The 24,885-nt window shown below is 42.5% G+C and overlaps 1 protein-coding gene across 2 annotated transcripts in view; it reads left to right on the top strand.

Moving 5' to 3' along the window:
- The window catches only part of FAM114A1 (family with sequence similarity 114 member A1), a 75,115-nt gene that overhangs the window by 38,727 nt on the left and 11,503 nt on the right, over nt 1–24,885 (top strand). The window contains exons 7-11 of one of the 2 annotated variants that reach the window (XM_073342284.1): nt 164–298; nt 2,809–2,961; nt 6,979–7,102; nt 17,985–18,067; nt 19,580–19,741. In XM_073342284.1, coding sequence (XP_073198385.1) covers nt 164–298; nt 2,809–2,961; nt 6,979–7,102; nt 17,985–18,067; nt 19,580–19,741 — 657 coding nt within the window. Of the gene's footprint in view, nt 1–163; nt 299–2,808; nt 2,962–6,978; nt 7,103–17,981; nt 18,068–19,579; nt 19,742–24,885 lie in introns of both variants that reach the window. The other variant, XM_073342283.1, reaches the window with a different exon arrangement.

The raw sequence follows: 24,885 nt of genomic DNA, 5'->3' as shown, positions 1-24,885 counted from the left end.
GTGAGATGATTGATGAAGTCATAAATCCTATTATTAGTAAGGGGGGAGAAACTTTAGGAAATTAAAAATTCAAAGTCCGCATCAGCAGTATCAATGTTTTTTACAATTTCTTATTAACTTAAAGTGTAAAGAAAATAACCACACTGCATTGTTTTATGTACAGGGAAAAAGTGTTTTGACTGGTGGTCTAGATGCTTTGGAATTTATCGGCAAGAAAACCATGAATGTCCTGGCAGAAAGTGATCCTGGATTTAAGAGAACCAAAATACTGATGGAAAGAACAGTTTCCTTATCTCAGGTTAGACTGCTTCAAACATGTTTTGTTAGTGCAGTTGCAGATTACTGAGCCAGAATTTCATTCACATCAGTGGTAGGGTTAATTTAGGATAGTTAAATCTATGCAAATAAAAATTATGCATTGTGTCAGCTCCGCTTTGTTCTCTGCAGGACTGCAAAGTAACGTATTTTGTAAAATCAACACTTGCATATAAGCAAGGATGTGCAATTACCGATTTTCATAAGATACTGTGTCAGGTGATAAACACTGTACTCTGGATAAGTGATCAAATGTTTTCATGATAGTTATAAATCTTGCATTCACAGCAATACATACATAGTTGTAGTGGTTTCCTGGGGAATGAGTAATAGTGAAATGTAACATTCATTTTATTGGGAAAAAAATTAAAGCAGTAAAAAATTATTACTTTTATTCTTTTAAATTAATGCTGTCATCTAGGGAAACAGGATACTCAACAGCAATGCACCATGCCCTCACTATATGAGTCAAAGACACATGATTTGTGTCTTCAAAGATTCAGAGACCTTGTAACAGTATAATCTGAATATAATCATTGCAAGTACCAGTTACTTTAGCTCTCCAGGTACAGATGTTCAGTAACTGCTTACTACTTTTGCTAGCTGCAATAGAATTTCATCAATAAACAGTGTTTGTGTGTGTGTGTATTAATAAACACAAATAGACCTAGGTAGCATAAAATCTCTAGTGTATGTAGTAAGGTTAAGGGAAATCCTATAGCAGTAGACATTAAAAGGAAGCCTTTATATTACCACAGTATTTTCCTTTTTGTAGAATGTAATATTGCAGTGAGATATTTTTCTCTTAGTAAAATGTTTCATTTTTAACATCTACCACTTTAAGCAGAAACAGAATGATACTGTTAGAGCAGATCAAAAGCAAACTAATTCGTACTAAGCAAATTACATAATTATACACTTTACCTATATCTACTTGAGCAGTGCCCCAAATGGCCATTACTGTTAAACAAGAAATATGTATAGCCATAAAATACCACAGCCCCAATACTGCAGTTGAAGTTTCTAAGTGGATCTGATTGCAAGATCACAGCTTAGTTTTGGGTAATGTGTTTCTTGTAAAGCATTCCAAGGCACTTCACAATCTAATATTGCAACTCTGGTAATAAAGGGGACTCTCTCAAGTAATGTAGACTCAATATTTGATCTGACTGAAAATTTATGATCTGAAAAAAGTCATCTAAATTGTAAGAACCAGTTTTTCAAACACTGGACTACAGCTGCGTCTGCAAAAAATAAACATCTACATGAAACCAGCTAATTGCATGAGCAGGTATATGTTAATACATTCAGTTAAGTGATGGCATGTCCATCCTATTCTGGACTGCACTTAAGGGGATACTTAAAGTTAAGCATGTGCTTAAGTGTGGTCCTGAACTGGGGCCTAAATAGGCAAGGGAGAAAGGAAGTGTTAAATGGAGGTTATAAGAGGTGGGAAAATGTGGCAGAGAAAGGTAAAGTGATTGCCTAGGTTCACACGGAAAGTTGTAGAATAACTGAACCCAGTTCTCCTGAGTCCCAGTCCGCTGCTTCCTTTTAATGTAATTTGTGCATGCAAAATTTAGGTATGAAGAATTGTGTATGCAGTATTGAAAATGGGGCTCATTTGAAAATCCGACCCAATATACTTCGTACGTCTAATGAATACTTGAATGCCATGTCATACCAAATTGAAATAGGAAATAGTGCAAACATGGTAGAGCTAGATATTTCATTCTTGTGCAGAGGAACAGGAGAAGGCCAAAGTGCCACATAAGCGTTAAATGTCAAAATAGGCTTAAGTGGTGGATAGGCTTTGGATAGGTTGAAATTTAACTCATAAATGCAGTGAAAAATGTGTACAAGAGGCCATTTCTCCTTACGCAACCTTCTGTATTAAGAGAGTACTCCATAATATCTCCAAATGTATGGAGTACAGTTCTGATCCTCTTTTATTACAAAAGCCTACCTTCATTAAGCAAATGATTTTTGTGGGTCCAAAGGTCATTTACGGCAGGTTTCACTATATATTGAAAATACTTCATGTGGGTAGGAACCCTGGAAACAGCATTCTGCAGAGATTGTGTTCTATGTATACGTACCATAGGACCTGTATCAGATGACTCACTAGATGAAGTAAAGACTTTTTAATTTTTCTTCCCTTGCAAATGATAGCTAAATTTATAAGGTATTACCTGTAGCCGACACTGCATTTGAGGATATGAGCAATGTTATTTGTTGTTGGTTTTTAAAGACAGTTAATAATTACCATAGAGAAAACCACATATAGAACGCTACTTAAATATTTTATTAGAGAGGTTTATCAAAAAAAATTATGAGGGATATCCGAGGCTGACTAAAATTTCAGCTCTGCAGGTGTGATATCGTCCCAAATTTTATTATTATTGCCTAGAAGAGATGAGGCTGAGAGTAATAAAAACTGCCAAATCTGCAGTGCGGTCAGTAAATTACCAGGAATGATGTATATTTTTTCAGCTGTTGCGAGAAGCGAAAGAGAAAGAGAAGCAGAGATTGGCCCATCAAGTTACAGTTGAAAGGACAGTACATTATGGGCTGCTTTTTGATGAGTTTCAAGGTTTGTCCCATCTTGAAGCTCTGGAAATTCTGTCAAATGAAAGTGAAGCCAAGGTACAGTATACAAGCTGCATAAATAACAAACACAATGTTTAGTGAAATACTTTTTGTAAGCATTAATCTCCTCATACAAGTCCCATTAAAGTCAATAAGAGTTTTTTCATTGACTTCAGTGGGCTTTGATTTGGTCCCAAGGGTCAATCCCTTATATCATGAAGTCAATGAGCATTTTCCGAGTGACTTCAGGAGGACCAGGATTTAGCACAAAGAAAGCAAGGAAATCTGCTATTGAAAGTTCTAGTTGTTAAGACATTATGTGTTCTGCATTTTTAAACCTGTTACACGGTGGTAATGCCCTTTCAAGCTTTATCAGAAGACTCAAGTGTAATGTTTTTATTAAAGGTGTTACCATTTATATTCAGGAACCTTGCACCAACTACACCAAGAGATTAATAAAATATAATGCATTCTAGATTATTTATTTAACTTCTAAATATTCTTTATTGCATTGTGTTATTATCCTGTTGTTGACCAACCCAAGATATAAATAGAAATGTAAGCAGTCTCTGTGGCTAGGTTTACACAGCAATGTAACCTAGGGTAACTGGGACTTGAGTCAGCTGACCCACATCAGGGAAACCTGGGCTTGAGCATCTACATTGCATTTTAACCCTAGGTTAAGAATTTTCTGACCCGTGCTCAAACCTAGGACTCTAATATCCACACTGCAGTGCACTGACCCAAGTCAAAAGTAACCATATTCCAGAGTGCCTAATGCCCCCCACCAATGTCAACATTCTAGCCCTAGGAACACGGTGTACTATGGGAAAACTCTACTGCCCACTCTGTTTCCTAAGAGTGGTGGTGCTGTTGATGGGACTTGTGCCCATAGTTGGCCCTCCTCAAGGAGTACATGAGTGCATAAACTGCAAAGGGTATCACTCCATTGTTATGCAGGCACTAGTGGACCCCAGAGGCAGATTTATGAATGTCAGTGTGGGCTATAAGGGAGAAGTTAATGATGCCAGAGTTTTTTGCTACTCTGGAGTCTAGATTCATGGACAGGCTGGGACACTGTTCCTACCAAATGACATTGATATAAATGGTGTTACTGTCCCCACTGTTGTTATGGGGGAACCCGCGTACACTCTTTTGCCTTGGCTTATGAAACCATACCCTGATTTCAGAGGCCCAGGCAAAAAAAAGTTTAATTACACTCTAAGCAGGTGTAGAATGATTGTTGAATGTGCTTTTGGCAGATTAATATCCTGTTGGAGGTGTTTACAAACCCATTAGATGCCGGTGTAATTACTGCTGTCTGTGTTACTGTGGCTTGCTGTGCTCTTCACAACCTTTGTGAAGCCAGAGGTAGGCCATTTCCCTCTAAAAGGACCTATGACAGCAAGGGAACACTGGATTGGTATGCTCAGCCGGAAAGTGAAGCTAGCGTGGCGGGAGCTGATTGCACCCAAGCAGCAGAAGTAAGGGGTACTTTGTGTGCTCACATTACAGATTTGCATGGCCCAATGGGAGAGGGAGAATAGTACCTGTAGGAATGTGCTTTGAGGGGAGGGGAAAACTGGCTCATTTTTGGTGAGGGGGCAGTGTTTGGGAGGGGGTGGTCTTGATTGCCATGCAATGTAAGTCAAAAGGACATGATAAAAAATAAATTTGTTGTGGTTGATAGTGTGCTTGTGCAAACTGCAGATCACTCACCCTGCAGAAGGAACACTCCAAAGGGGTCATACACTGTACCTGAGTCACCACCCTGTCTAAAGTCTTCTAACCCTGACCCAGCTGAAGACTGGTGCAGAAGCAGCCTCCAACGTTCAGCAGCTGGCACTTTCTTACTCTCACTTTTTACTAACAAGTCTCGAGAAGCAGCCAACGCTGTGATCCACTGGTCTGCCCAATAATCAAGTTCTTCAGCTCTTGGCAATCCCCCCAGGGGATCAAGAACTAGCTGCTTCCTTCCCTGCTCCATTCCGACCAGGAATGTGTGGCCCCTGCCTGCATGACCCAGCTGGGGGATCGCTGCTGTCCTCCCGAAGATCCCATCTCTTAAAACACACACACACACCTGAGCATGGCTGCTGCAGGCTACAGACTGGTGAAGTGCATCCCAGGCTTGGGGTGCACTGTCCTCCAACACCCCCCAGGCCCTTATTCCTGTCCCTGCTGCATTCCAGGAGGCTGCAGGGAAGTTTGGGGACCAGCTCCCACTCACCACCCTGACAGTGCACACAGACAGGGCGTCCCTGCACACACAGCCCGAGGAAGGGCAGTGGGAGCCCAGGAGCAAGGGTCAGAAAACAGAGCGCCACCCTGCAGAGAGAGGGAGTGGGAGAGCTCCTGGCTCACCACGGCCAGGGGGGTAATGATCCCCAACAGCCAGGAGCCACATCCCACCTGGCAAATTTGCTCCCTGCTCTGGGCAAGCTCCACACGACAGCAAGGAGGCGCAGGAGCCAGAGCCACCAGTACTCCAGGAGGTTGCAGGCACTTCCGGACCACTGTCCTGGCTGCTTGCAGTACTGCTACTCTGCTGTCAGGAACTGTAGGATACGACTGGAAGATTCTCAGGATCCCAAGTCAAACCAGGACCATGTGCACACAGGATAGCAATAGGGCTCCGACCCTAGGTCCAGGCTTAACTCTGGCTCAAACTCTACTACCCTATGGGGTCCTGGGATCTGAGCCCTAGGTTAGCACAATTGCAGTGTGGATGCAAGAGGGGGTTGACTTGAGTCCAGACTCAGACACGGGCTTATTGCTGTGTAGACAAACCCTGTAAGATTACTTTAAGACACATCCTTAGGTTAATAAGGTCTCTGTGACAGCTAGCTTTCAACTGTCAGTTTATTGGCTCTGCTGTTCATGCATTCAGGAAAGCTTTGTTGCGCACTCAGTGGTGTCATTTATACATTGTGACATTTTTCCAAATACATTTCTCAGGGTATCTTCCTCCACCTTTTTCTTTTTAAGTCCATCTCTCTCTGCCCTCCCAAAAAATTGAAGTGTAAGGAATAGTTTTTCTTAAACAGAATGGTCCTGCTTTTTTAAAAGGGTCTCACTTCAGCCTCCTGTTTTTCTTGCACAAATAACTGCAGGCCCGTTTCCATAGCACTTTTGACACCTAATGTCCCTGTATTGTAGCATTGCACCTATTTCTAGGTGTACAATTGTAAATACAAAATCACAGTCAGATCCTATAAAAACAAAGAAGTAAAAACACCTTCACATTCATCATAGCCAAAACTTAGCTTGAGTCCATTTAAATTCAAGTTAACCAGAGCTCAGACTTCTTTATAATGAAATGAGGTTCATCTCTTGTAAGCAAGAGTGTTCAGTGCTTGGGTATCAACTGCAGATCAAGCAGCCTACATGGGGAGGAAAACTGACAGCAGTTTGGGGACTCTGCAAGGGTATTCCTAGTTGAAGAAGAAAACAGACTGGTGAGTGTCCATCAAAGACAGCCTATGCGAATTTGGTGGGACTAAGGCGGCTTGTGAAGAGAGCAGACTACTAACAGTCATTCCCTAGGTTCATAGCCTTTATTTTCAAAACTCTCAGTGGGCTAGAACCAGACTTTCTCCAGCACAATGATCTGCCATGACCACTGCATTCTTCAGAACAGTTGGACTGTCAGTAATGTGGATAAACTCTGTGGGAGTAGGGAACAGGGCCACTACTCTGGAATTCCCTGCCACAGCTGTTCAGGCTGACAGGGAGTCTTCCCCTCTGCTCTTCCTACCCACTCTCTTCACCAGAGCCTTCCCAGAATAATTATAAGATGTTAAAATAAATTGGTTTTAATCCAAAAAATGTGCTCAAATATCTTGTAAGGCTTGTGTAATATTTGTAAGAAATTCGGATACCAAGTGGATGAACACATAATTAATCCCTAGATAAGGTAGGTTGATAGATTAGATAAAGGACCTGATCTTTTAATGGGAGTTCTTGTCTACTGCTCAACACACCTTGGGGTCAGGAACAAAATTTGTAATTTCAGAGGGGTGAAAGAGAGGGGTGATTTGGGTTAGTAGTGATCACTGTCATTTCCTTCTTCAGATTCAGTCATTTTTAACATCACTTAATGGAGAGGAATTAGAAACTGTGAAAAATGACTTAATTGCTATTAAAGAGATCTTCATTCCAAAGGACTCAAATAATGAAGAGGATCAAGAAAAAAAAGGTAATTAAAAAATACTGGCATATCCCAGGTGAGACCTGTTAAATCTGTGTTTAATTAAAAAAAACTTTAATCCAAACTAGCAGGCTTTAATTAATTGAGAGTTGACAGCAGACAGAAAATTTGGAGTGCATTTCTCTATAATACCCTAACATTCTTCAAAAGAAGTAAATACAATGGAGACTAGGGAAGCTTGGATTGTTAGATGTTCATTTCAGACTCAATTGATTCACATTCTGGTTTATAGACTCTACTTATAAAATTGTGCATGCACCACAGGCTAAAAGTTTAGGGGAGTTCAGCAATGATTTTGTACCATAATGGCTGTATCCAGTACACAGTGGGTGAGATCCTTACCCCTGCTCCAGCAACTTTACACCAGATAAAAGGGCTTGTGTGACATAAAAGGGTCCTAAAAGCCCCAGTTCCTGCTGAGAGAGAATTCCCCTCACACAGGTACTGTTGAAGAAAGCCATAGGGCTGCCTCCAAAGCTTCTCTTTGCAAGTCCTGACTTAGGAGGTGTGCTGGGGGGCAGCCAGGGCATGTTACAGGCCGGGCTGCAGTATACAGCACTGAGGGGATTCCAGACCATGCTGTGGTTGAGAGGGCAGCCTAGGGAGGTTTCCATAGAGAGACCCTTAGGGCTGCCTATGTTATGCCAGGGGCCTCTGCAGCCTCTGAAACAGGACAGAATCAGAAGGTTGAATAGGTAGCTTAAAGCCACCGTAGTCCCCTCTCCTCCTGGGTTGTGCACTCTGAATTGATCTCTTGAAATCAATGGAAATGGACTCTATCCTCAGTAACTTAGAAGACCATGTTTTACATATAAGGGTCTTCTCCGAATCTCAGGGATGCAGGCCTATACGACCTTACATTTTGCAAAATATTGAGAAATGTGTGACCAAGAATCTGAAATTAAGAATCACTGAAATAAAACCTTATTTAAAAGAAGTGTCTAGAGATATTTCATTGTTGACACCACCTGGGGCAGCAGCAACTTCTATTCTACTCTACATATTTCCCTCATCACCGTAGTCTCCTAGCACCTTCCAATAGTTTATTAAGCAAAAAGGGACTAACATCTGTCTCATGTGGTTTGTTCTTTCATCCTCTCCTCAAGGGAAAGCTGTGTGTGCAGTAAAGTGTTTTAGTTTGGTATGGTTGTTTTTTTAATGTAAACACTGCTTTGAGTTTGTACTAGAGAGAGCACATCAAAGAAACATGGCTTGCATTTGGAGTGGAAAGTGGTGAGGTCTGTGATGGTCCTTAATGCCTGAAGAATTCATTCCACAGCCTCTCAACGGCCCCCAAGAACGCTCTGTCTCCAGCACACATGAGCTTTACACTTAAGGTGGAAAGTTCCCTTGTGCCTGAGGAGGGGAGTTGTCAACCAATGTCTTCATTCTCAAGCTCTGAGCAATCTTTTAGATATGCTAAGCCTAAGCCATAGAGCTCCTTGAAGATAAAGACTGAAGCAAAAAACATTGCAGATTTTGCTTTGCAAAAGCAAATCAGTAGGAAGACCAAAATACATCCTCCCTTGTGACAGAGGAAATAATAACCACAGACAAGTTCAATGCAGCTTGGAGCGAGAGAATGGTCTTCAGAAAGTGCAACAGTTATTTTAGGCTGCAGTAGGATCAACTACTGTTCAAGGTGACTCATTTCCTTTAACCACAATAAGTGCACATTGGGCAACATTCACCACGGTGCAGAAAGCCAGGCAATTCCTATGCACCAAAGGCAGTATAATACAGTGTGTTGTGTATCCCTTTGTGATCAGCCCTTTAGTGGTGGACAGGATTTGCCCCCTCCTTCTGCACAGAGGCATATGTCACCCACACTGCATAAGCAGCAATCCGACAAGGGAACTTTCATATCTTGTACACATCACATGATGTCTGTCCACAGATATTTACAAACAATTAAGGGGACCATGTCAACTTGCTTTTTTTTTTAATACGAGAGGATGAAGGAGACTATAAAAATATTAAATATTTAAATGTTTAATATCTGGCCGCACACAGAATTACTAAAGGAGATAGAAAGAGAAATCTGGCCTTTGAGAAATGGAGAGGAGACCCAGTTTCTTTTCAGATATTTGTAACATGCTTACAGGCAGCTGTGTTGAATCTCTTGAGGACAAAGTTGCCAGCTATTTGGTTTATATATCCCAGTGTTTTGCTGCTCAGCTAGCAAACTTTCATGTAGATGAACTAGATTTTTTGCTACAACTCAGTCTCCTGAGGGCTGAAATACTTTAGTCTAACCCTAGTTGTGCTCAATATGAGGGTAACTAAATGAAGTTAATGGCCTGTGATATACTGGACATAAGACTAATGATCCCTTCTGGCCTTAAACTCTGTGAAACGATGAACAAGATAAACCCTTATGGGAAAGTCCTATATAATTTAAAAGGGATGAAATCAATACGGTTCTGTAGAAATTACTCTAAAATCTAATAGAAATTCACAGAGCATCTAATCCTTTCTATGGGCCTGCTCCAGAGCCCACTGAGCTGAGAAGGAGTCTTTCCACAGACTTCAGTGAGCTTTGGAGCAGGCCTTAAAGACTTTTTTTTTTAACTATTGTGACAAAGCTCTGTCCTTGCCTCCATGGGTCCCGCGTTTCCTGGTGGATTTCGCTAGCCTCAGAGGCTCACTGTGACCTCCACGTAACCCTTCTCTCTCTAGAGACAAGGGTCAGTCTACTGAGCCATTTTCCTCATAAGCCAGCAAGGGAGGTGAGGAGAAGTTATCCTTCCTTGCACAATCTCTGTTGTCTCCCAGTCTCAGTGATTAATCAGGGGGCAGAGCGGGGGAGCCCAGGCCCACCCTCTACTCCGGGCTCCAGCCCAGGAACCCTAATAGTATCAGCTATGGTAGCTGACTTTTTAGAAACATGACATGTACAATTCCCTGGGCTACTTCCCCCACAGCAGCCCTCACTTCCTCAAGCTCCACTTCACCCTTACCTCAGGGCCTCCTTCCTTGTACCTGATATGGTGTGTACTACTCAGCCTCTCCAACAGCGCAACTTCCTCCCACAACTCCTGACATGCACACCCACCTGACTGACTGGGAGACTTTTAACTAGTTTCAGCCAGCCCCTGATTGGCTTCAGGTGTCCCAATCAACCTAGCGCTCTCCCTGCCTTCTGGAAAGTCTTAATTGGCCCCAGGTGTCTTAATTGACCTGGAGCAGCTGCCATTTCACTTATCCTGGTACCAGGGATTTGTTTAGCCTGGAGCTAATATAGCCATCTGGCCTTGCCCCGTCACACTATCCTATAGAATTATATACAGTAGTAAGGATATAATTTTGTATTACATTTTATAGGATGGTTTGAAAACTATGGAAAAATGATAATTTTCTATAGGACCTTTCCATGAGGGCTGGGCTGGCATCTCTGTGGTGAGGACACCCTCATGAGACACTTGAGTTTCAGTGCTTGCTGCTGCCTTTCCCTTGTGATTGGCCATGCACGGAGCATTGCAAAGACACTGTGCACATCTCCTTACATTGCCCTGCAATGTCCTCACTAGACAACATCTTTGAGGGTGCCTAAGAGAATCCTACTTATCTTTTCTCAGCCAGACTGAAATGTGGGATCTTCAGGAAGGGTGTAAAAACTAGGATAATGGGAGAAGGGGTTTCCTATGACCCTTGGGAGGCCTGTGTGACAGGAACACCAAGCCATTCCCTGAATTTAACACATGCATTCCTAAGTGTCTTTATTGAGTGCAGCCAATGCATAAAGGCCCCATAAAACTTAAAGAATTCAGTTAATAGGCCCATAAAGGGCAATAATCTGTCATTTTAAAATAAATATGATATCCAGCATCTTTAAATTTAATTCTATTAATGATGTAAATGTTTGTTCCCCTGACAGAGCACAGTTTTATTAACTGTTGCAGGTTTCTAATTCAGACAGCCTTCGTTTGCCAACGGCTATATAATTTAAGCCACATTTCATAGAATCATAGAATCATAGAATATCAGGGTTGGAAGGGACCCCAGAAGGTCATCTAGTCCAACCCCCTGCTCAAAGCAGGACCAATTCCCAGTTAAATCATCCCAGCCAGGGCTTTGTCAAGCCTGACCTTAAAAACCTCTAAGGAAGGAGATTCTACCACCTCCCTAGGTAACGCATTCCAGTGTTTCACCACCCTCTTAGTGAAAAAGTTTTTCCTAATATCCAGTCTAAACCTCCCCCACTGCAACTTGAGACCATTACTCCTCGTTCTGTCATCTGCTACCATTGAGAACAGTCTAGAGCCATCCTCTTTGGAACCCCCTTTCAGGTAGTTGAAAGCAGCTATCAAATCCCCCCTCATTCTTCTCTTCTGCAGGCTAAACAATCCCAGCTCCCTCAGCCTCTCCTCGTAACTCATGTGTTCCAGTCCCCTAATCATTTTTGTTGCCCTTCGCTGGACTCTCTCCAATTTATCCACATCCTTCTTGAAGTGTGGGGCCCAAAACTGGACACAGTACTCCAGATGAGGCCTCACCAATGTCGAATAGAGGGGAACGATCACGTCCCTCGATCTGCTCGCTATGCCCCTACTTATACATCCCAAAATGCCATTGGCCTTCTTGGCAACAAGGGCACACTGCTGACTCATATCCAGCTTCTCGTCCACTGTCACCCCTAGGTCCTTTTCCGCAGAACTGCTGCCTAGCCATTCGGTCCCTAGTCTGTAGCTGTGCATTGGGTTCTTCCGTCCTAAGTGCAGGACCCTGCACTTATCCTTATTGAACCTCATCAGATTCCTTTTGGCCCAATCTTCCAATTGGTCTAGGTCCTTCTGTATCCTATCCCTCCCCTCCAGCGTATCTACCACTCCTCCCAGTTTAGTATCATCCGCAAATTTGCTGAGAGTGCAATCCACACCATCCTCCAGATCATTTATGAAGATATTGAATAAAACCGGCCCCAGGACCGACCCTTGGGGCACTCCACTTGATACCGGCTGCCAACTAGACATGGAGCCATTGATCACTACCCGTTGAGCCCGACAATCTAGCCAGCTTTCTACCCACCTTATAGTGCAATTTCTATTCTCCACTTACTGTGGTTCATGTTTCTGATCCTATTTACAAAACCAAATGTAGCTTCCCAGGTTGCACTGAGGTGTGTCCTTCCCAGAGCAGATTCTTGGTCTTTTTTCTTTTTTAATTTGATTTATTTACCTAAAATGATTTGTTTAGGGCCCTTCGGCATATTGCCATGATATAGTCCTTATCTACATTGGGGAAAATGCGGTGTGCTTAGTACTATTTAACATGTTTTTCAAGCACACACAGAGCACCTCGTGTGAACAAGGACAGTGCTGTTTAATTATGAGTTAGCTGGTCATGGTGAAACCCACTGCAAATAAGAGGTGTGTTCTTAACTTGACTTAGATAACTCAGGTTAAAATCCCAGCAAAGACAAGGTAGTTGTAGTTTTATCGTTAGTAAGCAAGTAGAGTTAAACCACAATTCCCCTATTGTCTTTAATTCAACTCACTAACTTGTGTTAAAACAACAACTGCCTTGTCATCAGTGGGATTTTAATTAGAACCTTTTTTCCCCCCAGTGAAGACATGGTCCTAGACAAGATGTTCTTGACCATGTTAAGTTCTGTCTAGGTGCTCAGCAGTACCTAAAAACATGTTAAGTGACATCATGTTGGCTAACTGTCTTGCTAAAGACACCGTGTTTTCCCATTGTAGACAAGGTAATTTTGTAGACAACAGTATTTTATAGCGCTACGGTATCATTTGGCTGTGTTCTACGTATACAAAAGATAAGAGATTTAGCTGGAAGAAAAATACTTCCTTACCTTCAAATAAACTGTTTGGAGGGTTTGTTTCTTTGCTGTAACCTTGAGGATCCATCCTGGACCATTTCTCACCTTCTGCTGCTGCTCCAAGGATGTTACTAGAGCTTTTCAGCTGCAGTTATCTCTGTGGAGACGGCACAAGAGAAAGATATAGGAAGATCTCTGGAGGGCACTTTTGGGAAAGCTCGTTTGCATAAATCTCATTCTTGGCAACTTTGGGATTGGGTGTGTAGCCCGTTTCCATGCCATCTTTAGGATCAGTCAGACGGGTACAATCAGCATCCACAGGCGTAAGGGGAAAGGGCAGTTCTTGCTTCCAAAGGGCCAAATGTGTTTTTCAAGTAGTTTTCTGTTTCCTTTCAAACTGTGTTAATATTCGTGCCCAATGAAAGATGAGGATACCTGAAAAAGTGACTGTACTTAATTCTTAAGGCTACGTTAATATCAGTGACTTCACATGTCACCACCTGACATTAAGGGACAAGGTAACTGAACTGGGTATCAAATTTTATATTCCACAAGTTATCAGAAGTTCTGGTACTTGTACAATGTGTCAGTGAACAGCTTCTATAGTTTCAGTAGGCTGCAAATAATGACACAGTTCAACATAGACTTTTAAAAATAAATGAAGCGAACATTGAAATAATAACCCTGAATACAAGAAAACTTGCTCATCACTGTCAAAAGATCAGCCATATTGGGTCAGACCAACGATCCTTCCAGCCCAGCATCCTGTTTTCTGGTCATGCTCTCTGAAGCATCTGGCACTGGCCATTGTCAGAACAGGGCAATTTCAAGTGATTCATCTCCTGTCTTTCAGTCCCAGCTTCTGGCAGTTGGAGGTGTAGGGACGCCTGGAGCATAGGGTTGCATCCCTGACCATCTTGGTTAGTAGCGACTGATGGACCTATTCTCCATGAACTTGTCAAATTCTTTTTTGAACCCAGTTACACTTCTGGCCTTCACAACATCCTATGGCAACGAGTCCCACAGATTGACTGTGTGCTGTGAAGAAGTACTTTCCTGTGTTTGTTTTAAACCTGCTGCGTGTTAATTTCTTCAGGTGACCCCTAGTTCTTGTGTTTTGTGAAAGGGTAAATAAGACTTCCCTATTCACTTTCTCCACATCATTCATGGTTGTATTGACCTCTGTCATATCCTCTCTTTATTCATCTCTTTTCTAAGCTGAACATTCCCAGTCTTTGTAATCTCTTCTCTTATGGAAACGGTTCCATACCGTTAATCATTTTTGTTGCCCATATCTTTTCCATTTCTAATTTCATCTTTTATGAGATGGGGCAACCAGAACTGCACACCGTATTGAAGGTGTGGGCATACCATGGATTAATATAGGGCATTATGATATTTCTGTTTCATTGTTTATTCTTTTCCCAGTGGTTCTTAACATTGCTAGCTTTTCTGACTGCCGCTGCACATTGAGTGGATGGTGTCAGAGAATTATCCATGATGATTCCAAGATTTCTTTCTTGAGTGGTAACAGGTAATTTAGACCCCATCATTTTGTATGTCCATTACTTTTCATTTATCAACATTGAATTTTATCTGCCTTTTTGTTGCCCAGTCACCCAGTTTTGTAAAATCCCTTTGTAATTCTTTGCAGTCAGCTTTGGACTTAACTTTGAGTAATTTTGCATTGTCTACAAATTTTCCCACCTCCCTGTTCACCCCTTTTCCAGATCATTAATGAACATGTTGAGCAGCACTGGTCCCAGTTCAGATCTTTAGGGGGGATCCTGCCATTTACCTCTCTCCATTATGAAAACTGTCCATTTATTTCTATGCATTGTTTTCTAGCTTTTAATAAATTACTGATCCATAAGAGGATCTTCCCCTTCTTATTCCATGACTGCTTAGTGTGCTTAAGAGCCTTTGGTGAGGGACCTGGTCAAAGACTTTGTGAAAATCCAAGTCACTGTATTGTTTGGCTCACCCTTGTCCACATGTTTGTTGACACTCTCAAAGAATTGTAATAGATTGGTGAGACGTGATTTCCCTTTACAAAAGCTGTGTTGACTCCTCCACAAGATATTGTTTTTATGTGTCTGATAATTCTGTTCTTTACTATAGTTTCAACCAATTTGATAGATACTGAAGTGAGGTTTACCGGCCTGTAAAAGCCAAGGTCACCATTGGAGTCTTTTATAAAATCAGCATTATGTTAGCTATCCTCCAGTCATCTGGTACAGAGGCTTATTTAAGCGATAGGTTACATACCATAGTAAGTAATTCTGAAATTTCATATTTGAATCTCTTCAAAAATTCTTAGGTGAATACCACCTTGTTCTGGTGATTTATTACTGTTAAATTTATCAGTTTATTCCAAAACCTCCTCAACCTGGACAGTTCCTCAGATTTGTCACCTAAAAAGAATGGCTCAGATGTGGGGATCTCCTCCACATCCTCTGCCATGAAGATCGATGCAAAGAATTTAGTTAGCATCTCCATGACAGCCTTGTCTTCCTTGAGTGCTCTTTTAGCAACTCACTCGCTTGGTGGCACAACTGATTGTTTGGCAGGATTCCTGCTTCTGATGTACTTAAAAACAATGTTGCTGTTTTTTTTTTCTCTCCTTAGCTAATGGCGCCTCAAAGTCTGTCTTGTCCTGCCTAATTATACTTTTACACTTGACTTACCAGAGTTTGTGCTCCTTTCTATTTTCCTCACTAAGATTTGACTTCCAATTTTTTAAGGATGCTTTTTCACCTCTAACAGCCTCTTTTACTCTGCTGTTTACCATTGGGGAATTTTTGTGGCTCTTCCTTTTTTTTTTTTGCATATACATTTTGTTTGAGCCTAAACTAGTTTCATTGTTGACCTGGTGGGATCACCTCTAAGCGAGACAGGATAGTTCAGTGTCTAGGCCAGGTCAGTTAAAGAGTTGGTGTTATCAATTATTCATATTTACTTATATGGCACTGAGTTGTGTGTGGTTCTTTACACGTAAGGAGATGGGTTCCTGCCTCAAACAGATTATAATGTCAGGTTCTGCCAGCTTTACTCATGCTGAGTAGTACCTTATTTTGTAAATCATCCTATCAAAATCAGTTAAACTAATTGCAGAGTATGGTACGGTACTTTTGAAATGGAGTGGGGTTGGAATCACCCTGTGCCGAGGGTTAGCATAGCAATGTCTTAGTCCCATTAAACCCTATTTTGAGGAGGTAAGGATGGAAAATGTATCCCTAGCTAATAAATGAATAGATAAAAATGGAGACAAAACAAATCTTGATGTGCTTATCCGTAGCATGATCAGGGCTAGAAAGCTGTTTAGTCATATTTCCCCAGAAGGGTGCTAATGTGGATTCCGACACATGGTAGATCCAACCAACCAAACTAAGATACTTTTAGGAGATTACATAGATAAAATGGTAGAATTGCTTGGCAGAAATTGTCATCATGGAAAGCATTATCTGTGAAGCCAAAGATAAACTAAAAGATAGTAAAATATATGCATCTTGGGAAGCCCCACAGAAAGAACACAATAGGCCCTGGGGAAACAATGATTGTAGTTTGAGCTGTCACAGGCAAACAAAAGGAATCTATATGACCAAGATGGAGTTCAAGCACAGAGAATCTGTGGTTTACTCACAAACATTCTACAGTGAGAGAAAGTCCTGCCCCTTAGACCAGTGGTTCTCAAACTTTTTTTCATGGACCACTTGAAATTGCCGAGGGTCTCAGCGGACCACTTAATAATCTTTCCAAATGTTGTTTGTACCGTTAGCTAACTATTGTAAAGCACTTTGGATAAAAGAGCTATGTTAAAAAAAAACTTAAAAATAATTAACTTTTTTTTGTTCTACAAATAAAAGCACACAACTCAAATTTTAATATCAGTTACCTTTCTAATGCAATGGATGTGTCCTCTCTCTTCCACCGTGGCAGCCCCCAAGCTGGGGCTGGTAAGGAGGGGTCTCTTTCTCTCTCCCCCACTGCAGCAGTCCTTGAGGTGGGACTGAGAAGGAGGGGGGTCTGTCCCTCTCTCCCCCGCCACAGAAGCCACAGAGCTCAACCTGGGAAGGAGGGCCATCTCTCCCCGGCAGCCGCAGCCCTGGAGCTGGAGAAAGTCACCTCTTTCTCTGGCCACCGCAGTCCTGCACATTCCAAATTCCCCCCACCTCCTCTTCTCACTCCACTGCCCCCTCCCACCTACCCTTATTTCCCCCCAAGGCCACCACCTCACCTTACATGTGTATCTTCTCCAGGGTCCAGGCAACCTAATTAGTGGAGCCACACCTGCGCAGCTCCACTGATTAGGTGGGTGGCCCTTCATTCTTTTGTGTGCGGCCGCCCAGGCGCACACCTTAGAGGGAACTATCCGTGGACCACCTGAATGGAGCTCACGGACCACAGTTTGAGAACCTCTGCCATAGACTAAATGAAAGTTTTGCTTAACCAGAGTTAAGGAAATTACCCTTTTTAGCTGTAGTCCCCACAGTGTGAAAGGAATTATTTTGGGGAAGTTTTGTGGTCTGTGTTATACAGGAGGTCAGACTAGATGATCACAGTGATCACGTCTGTCCTTGGAACCTATGAATAAGCAGGAAACACCCTTTACCTTATGTTTTCTGGTTATGCTGCTCTGTTGTGTATATATATTCTCATTTGAGAAAAGGGGCTTATTTATTGGGGGTTGTATGTGTTCTTCCCTGGTGATTCTGCTGACCCACTGCAATTCTGGGGAGGTAAGCCACGACCTGTGACTTATACAGAATCATAGAAATGAAGGGCTGGAAGGGACTTCAAGAGGTCATCTAGTCCATCCTTCTGTGCTGAGGCAGAACCAAATATACCTAGACCATCCCTTACAGGTGATTGTCTAACCTGTTCTTAAAAATATACATCTAGTTCTTGCCTCTGTTGTCTCCCTGTTTTCTTTTGATGGAACAAAGAGTGGAGACATGCACATTTTGTTAGACTAACCAATGCTGGTTCTCTAGTGCTAGAAATATGTTGGGATATGATCTTTGATTTGATTTTTGGATGCTACAACAAAAACAACACTCTCAGAAATAATCTTATTTCCTTTTGCAGCAGACATGGAAGAAGAGTTTGTTAGCATGCTTACTGAGCTACTGTTTGAATTGCACATTGCTGCCACTCCTGACAAACTTAATAAGGTTGGTGCAAGTTACAGAACCTGCCTCCACTCCGTAGTATAAAGAAGAGCTAGTGGGCACTGCTCTGAAATTTGATGTAGAGCAGTATCTAGGGTGGCAGATCAGAGCGCAAATGGTGGATGGCACAGAGATGTTAAATAGAGAGAGCTGTGGTAGAAGAGATTAGGTGGGTCAGACCAGAACCAGGGGGCCAGACTAGCTAGCTACTCTCTCACTGACAAGCCAGAATGATGGGCCGCACAAAGAAATCTCAAAGTGGGGAAAGCTTTAGTAGATAGAATAGGGATCTTTACATGAGGGTTTGGTTTGGTCTACACAGACCGCAGCAGGTCTACAGACTCAGGGTAGCGGGGCTCGTGTTAGCACTGTCAAAATAGCTGTGTAGAGAGCGCACTGAAGTTGCAGCTTGGGCTCTGAAGCCCAACCCCCTCCAAAGGCTTCAGTGCCTGAACTCCAGCCTGGGATGCAACTTCATCCCCAGCACTGGCTACCCCACTGTTTTGAGAGCACTAGCACAAGTACCACTAGCCTCAGCCCATCAACCCAGGCTGGAAGGCTCGCTCCCATGGCCTGGGTAGATGTATCGTTAGGTACATCTACACCACAGTTAAAACCCATGGTTGGCCCATGACAGTTGGCGTAGGCTTGGGCTAAGGGGCTGTTTAATTGCAATGTAGACATTCAGGCTCAGGCTGCACCCCGAGCTCTGAGAGCGTCCCACCTCACAGGATCCTAGAACCTGGGCTTCAGCCAAAACCTAAACATCTACATTGCAGTTAAACAGCACCTTAGCCTGAGTCAGCTGGTATGGGCCAGCCCTGAGTTTTTAAACTGTGGTGTAGGTGTATCCTTACTGGCCAGCGACACAGTTCAGCATCAGAATTAAATTTAGCATTGGTCATGCTCATTTTTCTGGGGGAGTACTCCAAACATTCTAAGCTTGAAACAAAATGTTATCACTTCTAATTAGAATTGGCATTTTTAAAAAAAGTGATAAATGCCGCATTAATTGTCTGGAAAGACATCACTGATGCTGTTTCTGCTTTGATCCACTTATCGGCTTGGTACTAAGCAGTTCAAAATTCAGTTGCTTTCTTTCTAATTTCCTTTCTGAACTTGGACTTGTTTTAGCTTATTCAAAGAATTTGCTTATTTTTTCTTTCTTTATAAAAATTCTGCTTCACTTTTCCACTCAGATCTTAGTTTTCTTCTTCTTTTATTTCTTAGATACATCCTGCATAAAACTGAGGTTTTGGTAACCTTAGTCTTAATGATAGCTCTATATGCAGATTAAGGGCAGTATAATATAGTTCAGTATATGGCCATAGGTGAGCAATGCTTCAGTGGACAAAAAGATTTTCTCCTATGTACATGCCTGATGAAAATAAGAATTTTGAGTGGAACAGTAAAACTAGGTAAAGAAAAATGTATTGTTAACTTGTGTTTCAGCAACATTATTTGATCTTCCACACTTGAGTAATAGGAGTTTTTTTTATGGGGTTTGTTTGGCAGGCTAGGAAAAAAGCTCATGACTGGCTGGAAGAAACCAACTTCTCCACATCACTAGACTTGGAAGAGAAACCAGAGGAAAACAAACAGGAGGAACAAAAGACTGAACAAGGAGGAGGAGATGGTGGTGATAAAACAGAAGAAAAGAAAAATAAAACTGTGGAGGTAAAATAGTCCTAGAAGGAGAAATTTCATAAACAAAATCATAATCTCTTTGGCTGGATTCTCTAAACAACCAGCATTGGTGCTTCATCCTTATGTGTGGTACTGTTGTTTTTAATATCTCCAGGGGGAGAAGTTATTTAGTTTTATAAAGGAACTTAAAAGAGATGGTAATCAATAGCTATGAGCCCAATTCTGCAAACCTTACTTATATATGTATTTTTCACTATTAGATGATTCTTATGAGTAAATAATCAACAGGATCAGGCCCTCTGCCAATAGTAACTTTTTAAGCTTTAAAAAAATTAAAAGCCTCAAATATACCTTTTACACAAAAGATTAAATTCAGGGAGATGGGAAAATCCTATGGTGTTTTGTCTGTAGCAATGTACCATATTTAAAGTAATGTCTCGGAATTTGGTAGTGGCTCTTACTTCAGGTGTCAATAAATGAAAAAAAATATGATCAACTTATATTTAAAATTATGGATAAACAGATGTGTGAAGTAGCAATATTATTAACTAGTCAAACCAAAAGGTTATGATTTTTTTTATGAAAGGTCTTTCTTAATGCTAAATATACCCAGTGGTACTATTGCCTTCTGTGGATATAGAAGAGTACACAGAAGTCACCTACTACAGGAGAGGCCCAACAAAGAAAATAACAGAACGCCACTAGCTGTCACCTTCAGCCCCCAACTAAAACCTCTCCAAGATCTGCAACCTGTCGTGAAAAATAATCTCTCGCTCCCACAGATCTTGGGAGACAGACCAGTCCTCGCTTAGAGACAGCCCCCCAACCTGAAGCAAATACTCTCCAGCAACCACACAACAAAAACACTAACCCAGGAACCTATCCTTGCAATAAAGCCTGATGCCAACTCTGTCCACATATTTATTCAAGTGACACCATCATAGGACCTAATCACATTAGCCACTCCACTCGTGCACCTGCACATCAACCAATGTGATATATGCCATCATGTGCTAGCAAAGCCCCTCTGCCATGTACATTGGCCAAACCGCACAGTCTCTATGCAAAAGACTAAATGGACACAAATCTGACATCAGAAATCATAACATTCAAAAACCAGTAGGAGAACACTTCAACCTCTCTGGCTACTCAGTAAAAGACTTAAGGGTGGCAATTCTGCAAAAGAAAAGCTTCAAAAACAGACTCCAATGAGAAACTGCTGAGCTTGAATTAATGTGCAAAGTAGATACCATTAACTTGGGTTTGAATAGAGACTGGGAGTGGCTGGGTCATTACACATATTGAATCTATTTCCACATGTTAAGTATCCTCACACCTTCTGGTGTGATGTCAAGGAACTATGACGTGATCGGAATAACAGACTTGGTGGGATAACTCATATGACTGGAGTACTGTCATGGATGGTTATAAACTGTTCAGGAAGGACAGGCAGGGCAGAAAAGGTGGGGGAGTAGCACTGTATGTAAGGGAGCAGTATGACTGCTCAGAGCTCCGGTACGAAACTGCAGAAAAACCTGAGTGTCTCTGGATTAAGTTTAGAAGTGTGTGCAACAAGAGTGATGTAGTGGTGGGAGTCTGCTATAGACCACCAGACCAGGGGGATGAGGTGGATGAGGCTTTCTTCCGGCAGCTCACGGAAGCTACTAGATCGCATGCCCTGATTCTCATGGGTGACTTTAATTTTCCTGATATCTGCTGGGAGAGCAATACAGCGGTGCATAGACAATCCAGGAAGTTTTTGGAAAGCGTAGGGGACAATTTCCTGGCGCAAGTGCTAGAGGAGCCAACTAGGGGGGGTGCTTTTCTTGACCTGCTGCTCACAAACCGGGTAGAATTAGTGGGGGAAGCAAAAGTGGATGGGAATCTGGGAGGCAGTGACCATGAGTTGGTTGAGTTCAGGATCCTGACGCAGGGAACAAAGGTAAGCAGCAGGATACGGACCCTGGACTTCAGGAAAGCAGACTTCGACTCCCTCAGGGAACGGATGGCCAGGATCCCCTGGGGGACTAACTTGAAGGGGAAAGGAGTCCAGGAGAGCTGGCTGTATTTCAAGGAATCCCTGTTGAGGTTACAGGGACAAACCATCCCGATGAGTCGTAAGAATAGTAAATATGGCAGGCGACCAGCTTGGCTTAATGGTGAAATCCTAGCGGATCTTAAACATAAAAAAGAAGCTTACAAGAAGTGGAAGGTTGGACATATGACCAGGGAAGAGTATAAAAATATTGCTCGGGCATGTAGGAATGTTATCAGGAGGGCCAAATCGCACCTGGAGCTGCAGCTAGCCAGAGATGTCAAGAGTAACAAGAAGGGTTTCTTCAGGTATGTTGGCAACAAGAAGAAAGCCAAGAAATGTGTGGGCCCCTTACTGAATGAGGGAGGCAACCTAGTGACAGAGGATGTGGAAAAAGCTAATGTACTCAATGCTTTTTTTGCCTCTGTTTTCACTAACAAGGTCAGCTCCCAGACTGCTGCGCTGGGCATCACAAAATGCGGAAGAGATGGCCAGCCCTCTGTGGAGATAGAGGTGGTTAGGGACTATTTAGAAAAGCTGGACGTGCACAAGTCCATGGGGCCGGACGAGTTGCATCCGAGAGTGCTGAAGGAATTGGCGGCTGTGATTGCAGAGCCATTGGCCATTATCTTTGAAAACTCGTGGCGAACCGGGGAAGTCCCGGATGACTGGAAAAAGGCTAATGTAGTGCCAATCTTTAAAAAAGGGAAGAAGGAAGATCCTGGGAACTACAGGCCAGTCAGCCTCACCTCAGTCCCTGAAAAAATCATGGAGCAGGTCCTCAAAGAATCAATCCTGAAGCACTTGCATGAGAGGAAAGTGATCAGGAACAGCCAGCATGGATTCACCAAGGGAAGGTCATGCCTGACTAATCTAATCGCCTTTTATGATGAGATTACTGGTTCTGTGGATGAAGGGAAAGCAGTGGATGTATTGTTTCTTGACTTTAGCAAAGCTTTTGACACGGTCTCCCATAGTATTCTTGTCAGCAAGTTAAGGAAGTATGGGCTGGATGAATGCACTATAAGGTGGGTAGAAAGCTGGCTAAATTGTCGGGCTCAACGGGTAGTGATCAATGGCTCCATGTCTAGTTGGCAGCCGGTATCAAGTGGAGTGCCCCAAGGGTCGGTCCTGGGGCCGGTTTTATTCAATATCTTCATAAATGATCTGGAGGATGGTGTGGATTGCACTCTCAGCAAATTTGCGGATGATACTAAACTGGAAGGAGTGGTAGATACGCTGGAGGGGAGGGATAGGATACAGAAGGACCTAGACCAATTGGAAGATTGGGCCAAAAGGAATCTGATGAGGTTCAATAAGGATAAGTGCAGGGTCCTGCACTTAGGACGGAAGAACCCAATGCACAGCTACAGACTAGGGACCGAATGGCTAGGCAGCAGTTCTGCAGAAAAGGACCTAGGGGTGACAGTGGACGAGAAGCTGGATATGAGTCAGCAGTGTGCCCTTGTTGCCAAGAAGGCCAATGGCATTTTGGGATGTATAAGTAGGGGCATAGCGAGCAGATCGAGGGACATGATCGTCCCCCTCTATTCGACATTGGTGAGGCCTCATCTGGAGTACTGTGTCCAGTTTTGGGCCCCACACTTCAAGAAGGATGTGGATAAATTGGAGAGAGTCCAGCGAAGGGCAACAAAAATGATTAGGGGACTGGAACACATGAGTTATGAGGAGAGGCTGAGGGAGCTGGGATTGTTTAGCCTGCAGAAGAGAAGAATGAGGGGGGATTTGATAGCTGCTTTCAACTACCTGAAAGGGGGTTCCAAAGAGGATGGCTCTAGACTGTTCTCAATGGTAGCAGATGACAGAATGAGGAGTAATGGTCTCAAGTTGCAGTGGGGGAGGTTTAGATTGGATATTAGGAAAAACTTTTTCACTAAGAGGGTGGTGAAACACTGGAATGCGTTACCTAGGGAGGTGGTAGAATCTCCTTCCTTAGAGGTTTTTAAGGTCAGGCTTGACAAAGCCCTGGCTGGGATGATTTAACTGGGAATTGGTCCTGCTTTGAGCAGGGGGTTGGACTAGATGACCTTCTGGGGTCCCTTCCAACCCTGATATTCTATGATTCTATGATTCTTGTCACCTGTCTAAATGGGCCATCTTGATTATCACTACGAAAGTTTTTTTTCTCCTGCTGATAATAGCTCATCTTAATTAATTGGCCTCTTAGAGTTGTATGGCAAATTCCACCTTCTCTGTATGTATATATATATATCTTCTTACTATATGTTCCATTCAATGCATCCGATGAAGTGGGCTGTAGCCCACGAAAGGTTATGCTCTAATAAATTTGTTAGTCTCTAAGGTGCCACAAGTATTCCTGGTTTTTTTGTAGATACAGACTAACATGGCTGCTACTCTGAAACCTGTTAACTGTGGTCGAATTTCTTAATTTAAGTTATGACAGTGTTAAATTGTGTTGTTTTTAATGATCTCCAATAAAAAAAATCCATTATGTGCCCTTTAAAAAAAATCAAACACTTTAAAATGTAGGAAACTGAGTTGTACTATGTATATTATAGATTATGTTATTGCAGATTTTCAGATACAGGTGAGTCGCATCATACGTGCATTTAACTTACGTAAATTCAACTGTACGCGCTCGGCAAAAAAAAAGAAAAATAACAAGATACCAGTAAGTAGTGCGGGCAGTTCCGCCCACCATTCCACTCAATGAGCATATGCCCCGGAGTGAGCATGAGATGGGAGACGTGAATCTGCTGATCCCTCAGTCGGTCTCAGTTCCCGCGTGCCTCTCACAGTGTGAGCATCTCGCCACGCTGAGTGTGATTCTAGTGTTTAAAGGTACTGTACGTATTTTTCGTACAACATGGCCCCTAAACGCAAGCCAACTATTTCATCTGGTGCTCAACTGAAGAAACAGCAATCTGTTCCAACGCTGAAGGAAAAACTGGCTGTGCTGGACTTATTGAGAGGCGGTATGTCAGTCTCCGACGTGGTGCATAAGTATGGCCGCAACAAATCTAGCATCCGTGCCATCAAGATTCGAGACAGAGAAATTCGTCAAGCCATGGCAGCAAGTGTTCCAATAACTGCTAAGGTGACGAGCCAGGTGCATGATAAGACTTTAGTGAAAACTGAAAAGGCATTAAACTTATGG

This window comes from Lepidochelys kempii, chromosome 4 (genome assembly GCF_965140265.1).
Source record: "Lepidochelys kempii isolate rLepKem1 chromosome 4, rLepKem1.hap2, whole genome shotgun sequence".
Lineage (NCBI taxonomy): Eukaryota > Metazoa > Chordata > Testudines > Cheloniidae > Lepidochelys > Lepidochelys kempii.
The sequence above is the reverse complement of the archived record's forward strand: the minus strand, read 5'-3'. Positions and strand labels throughout refer to the sequence as shown.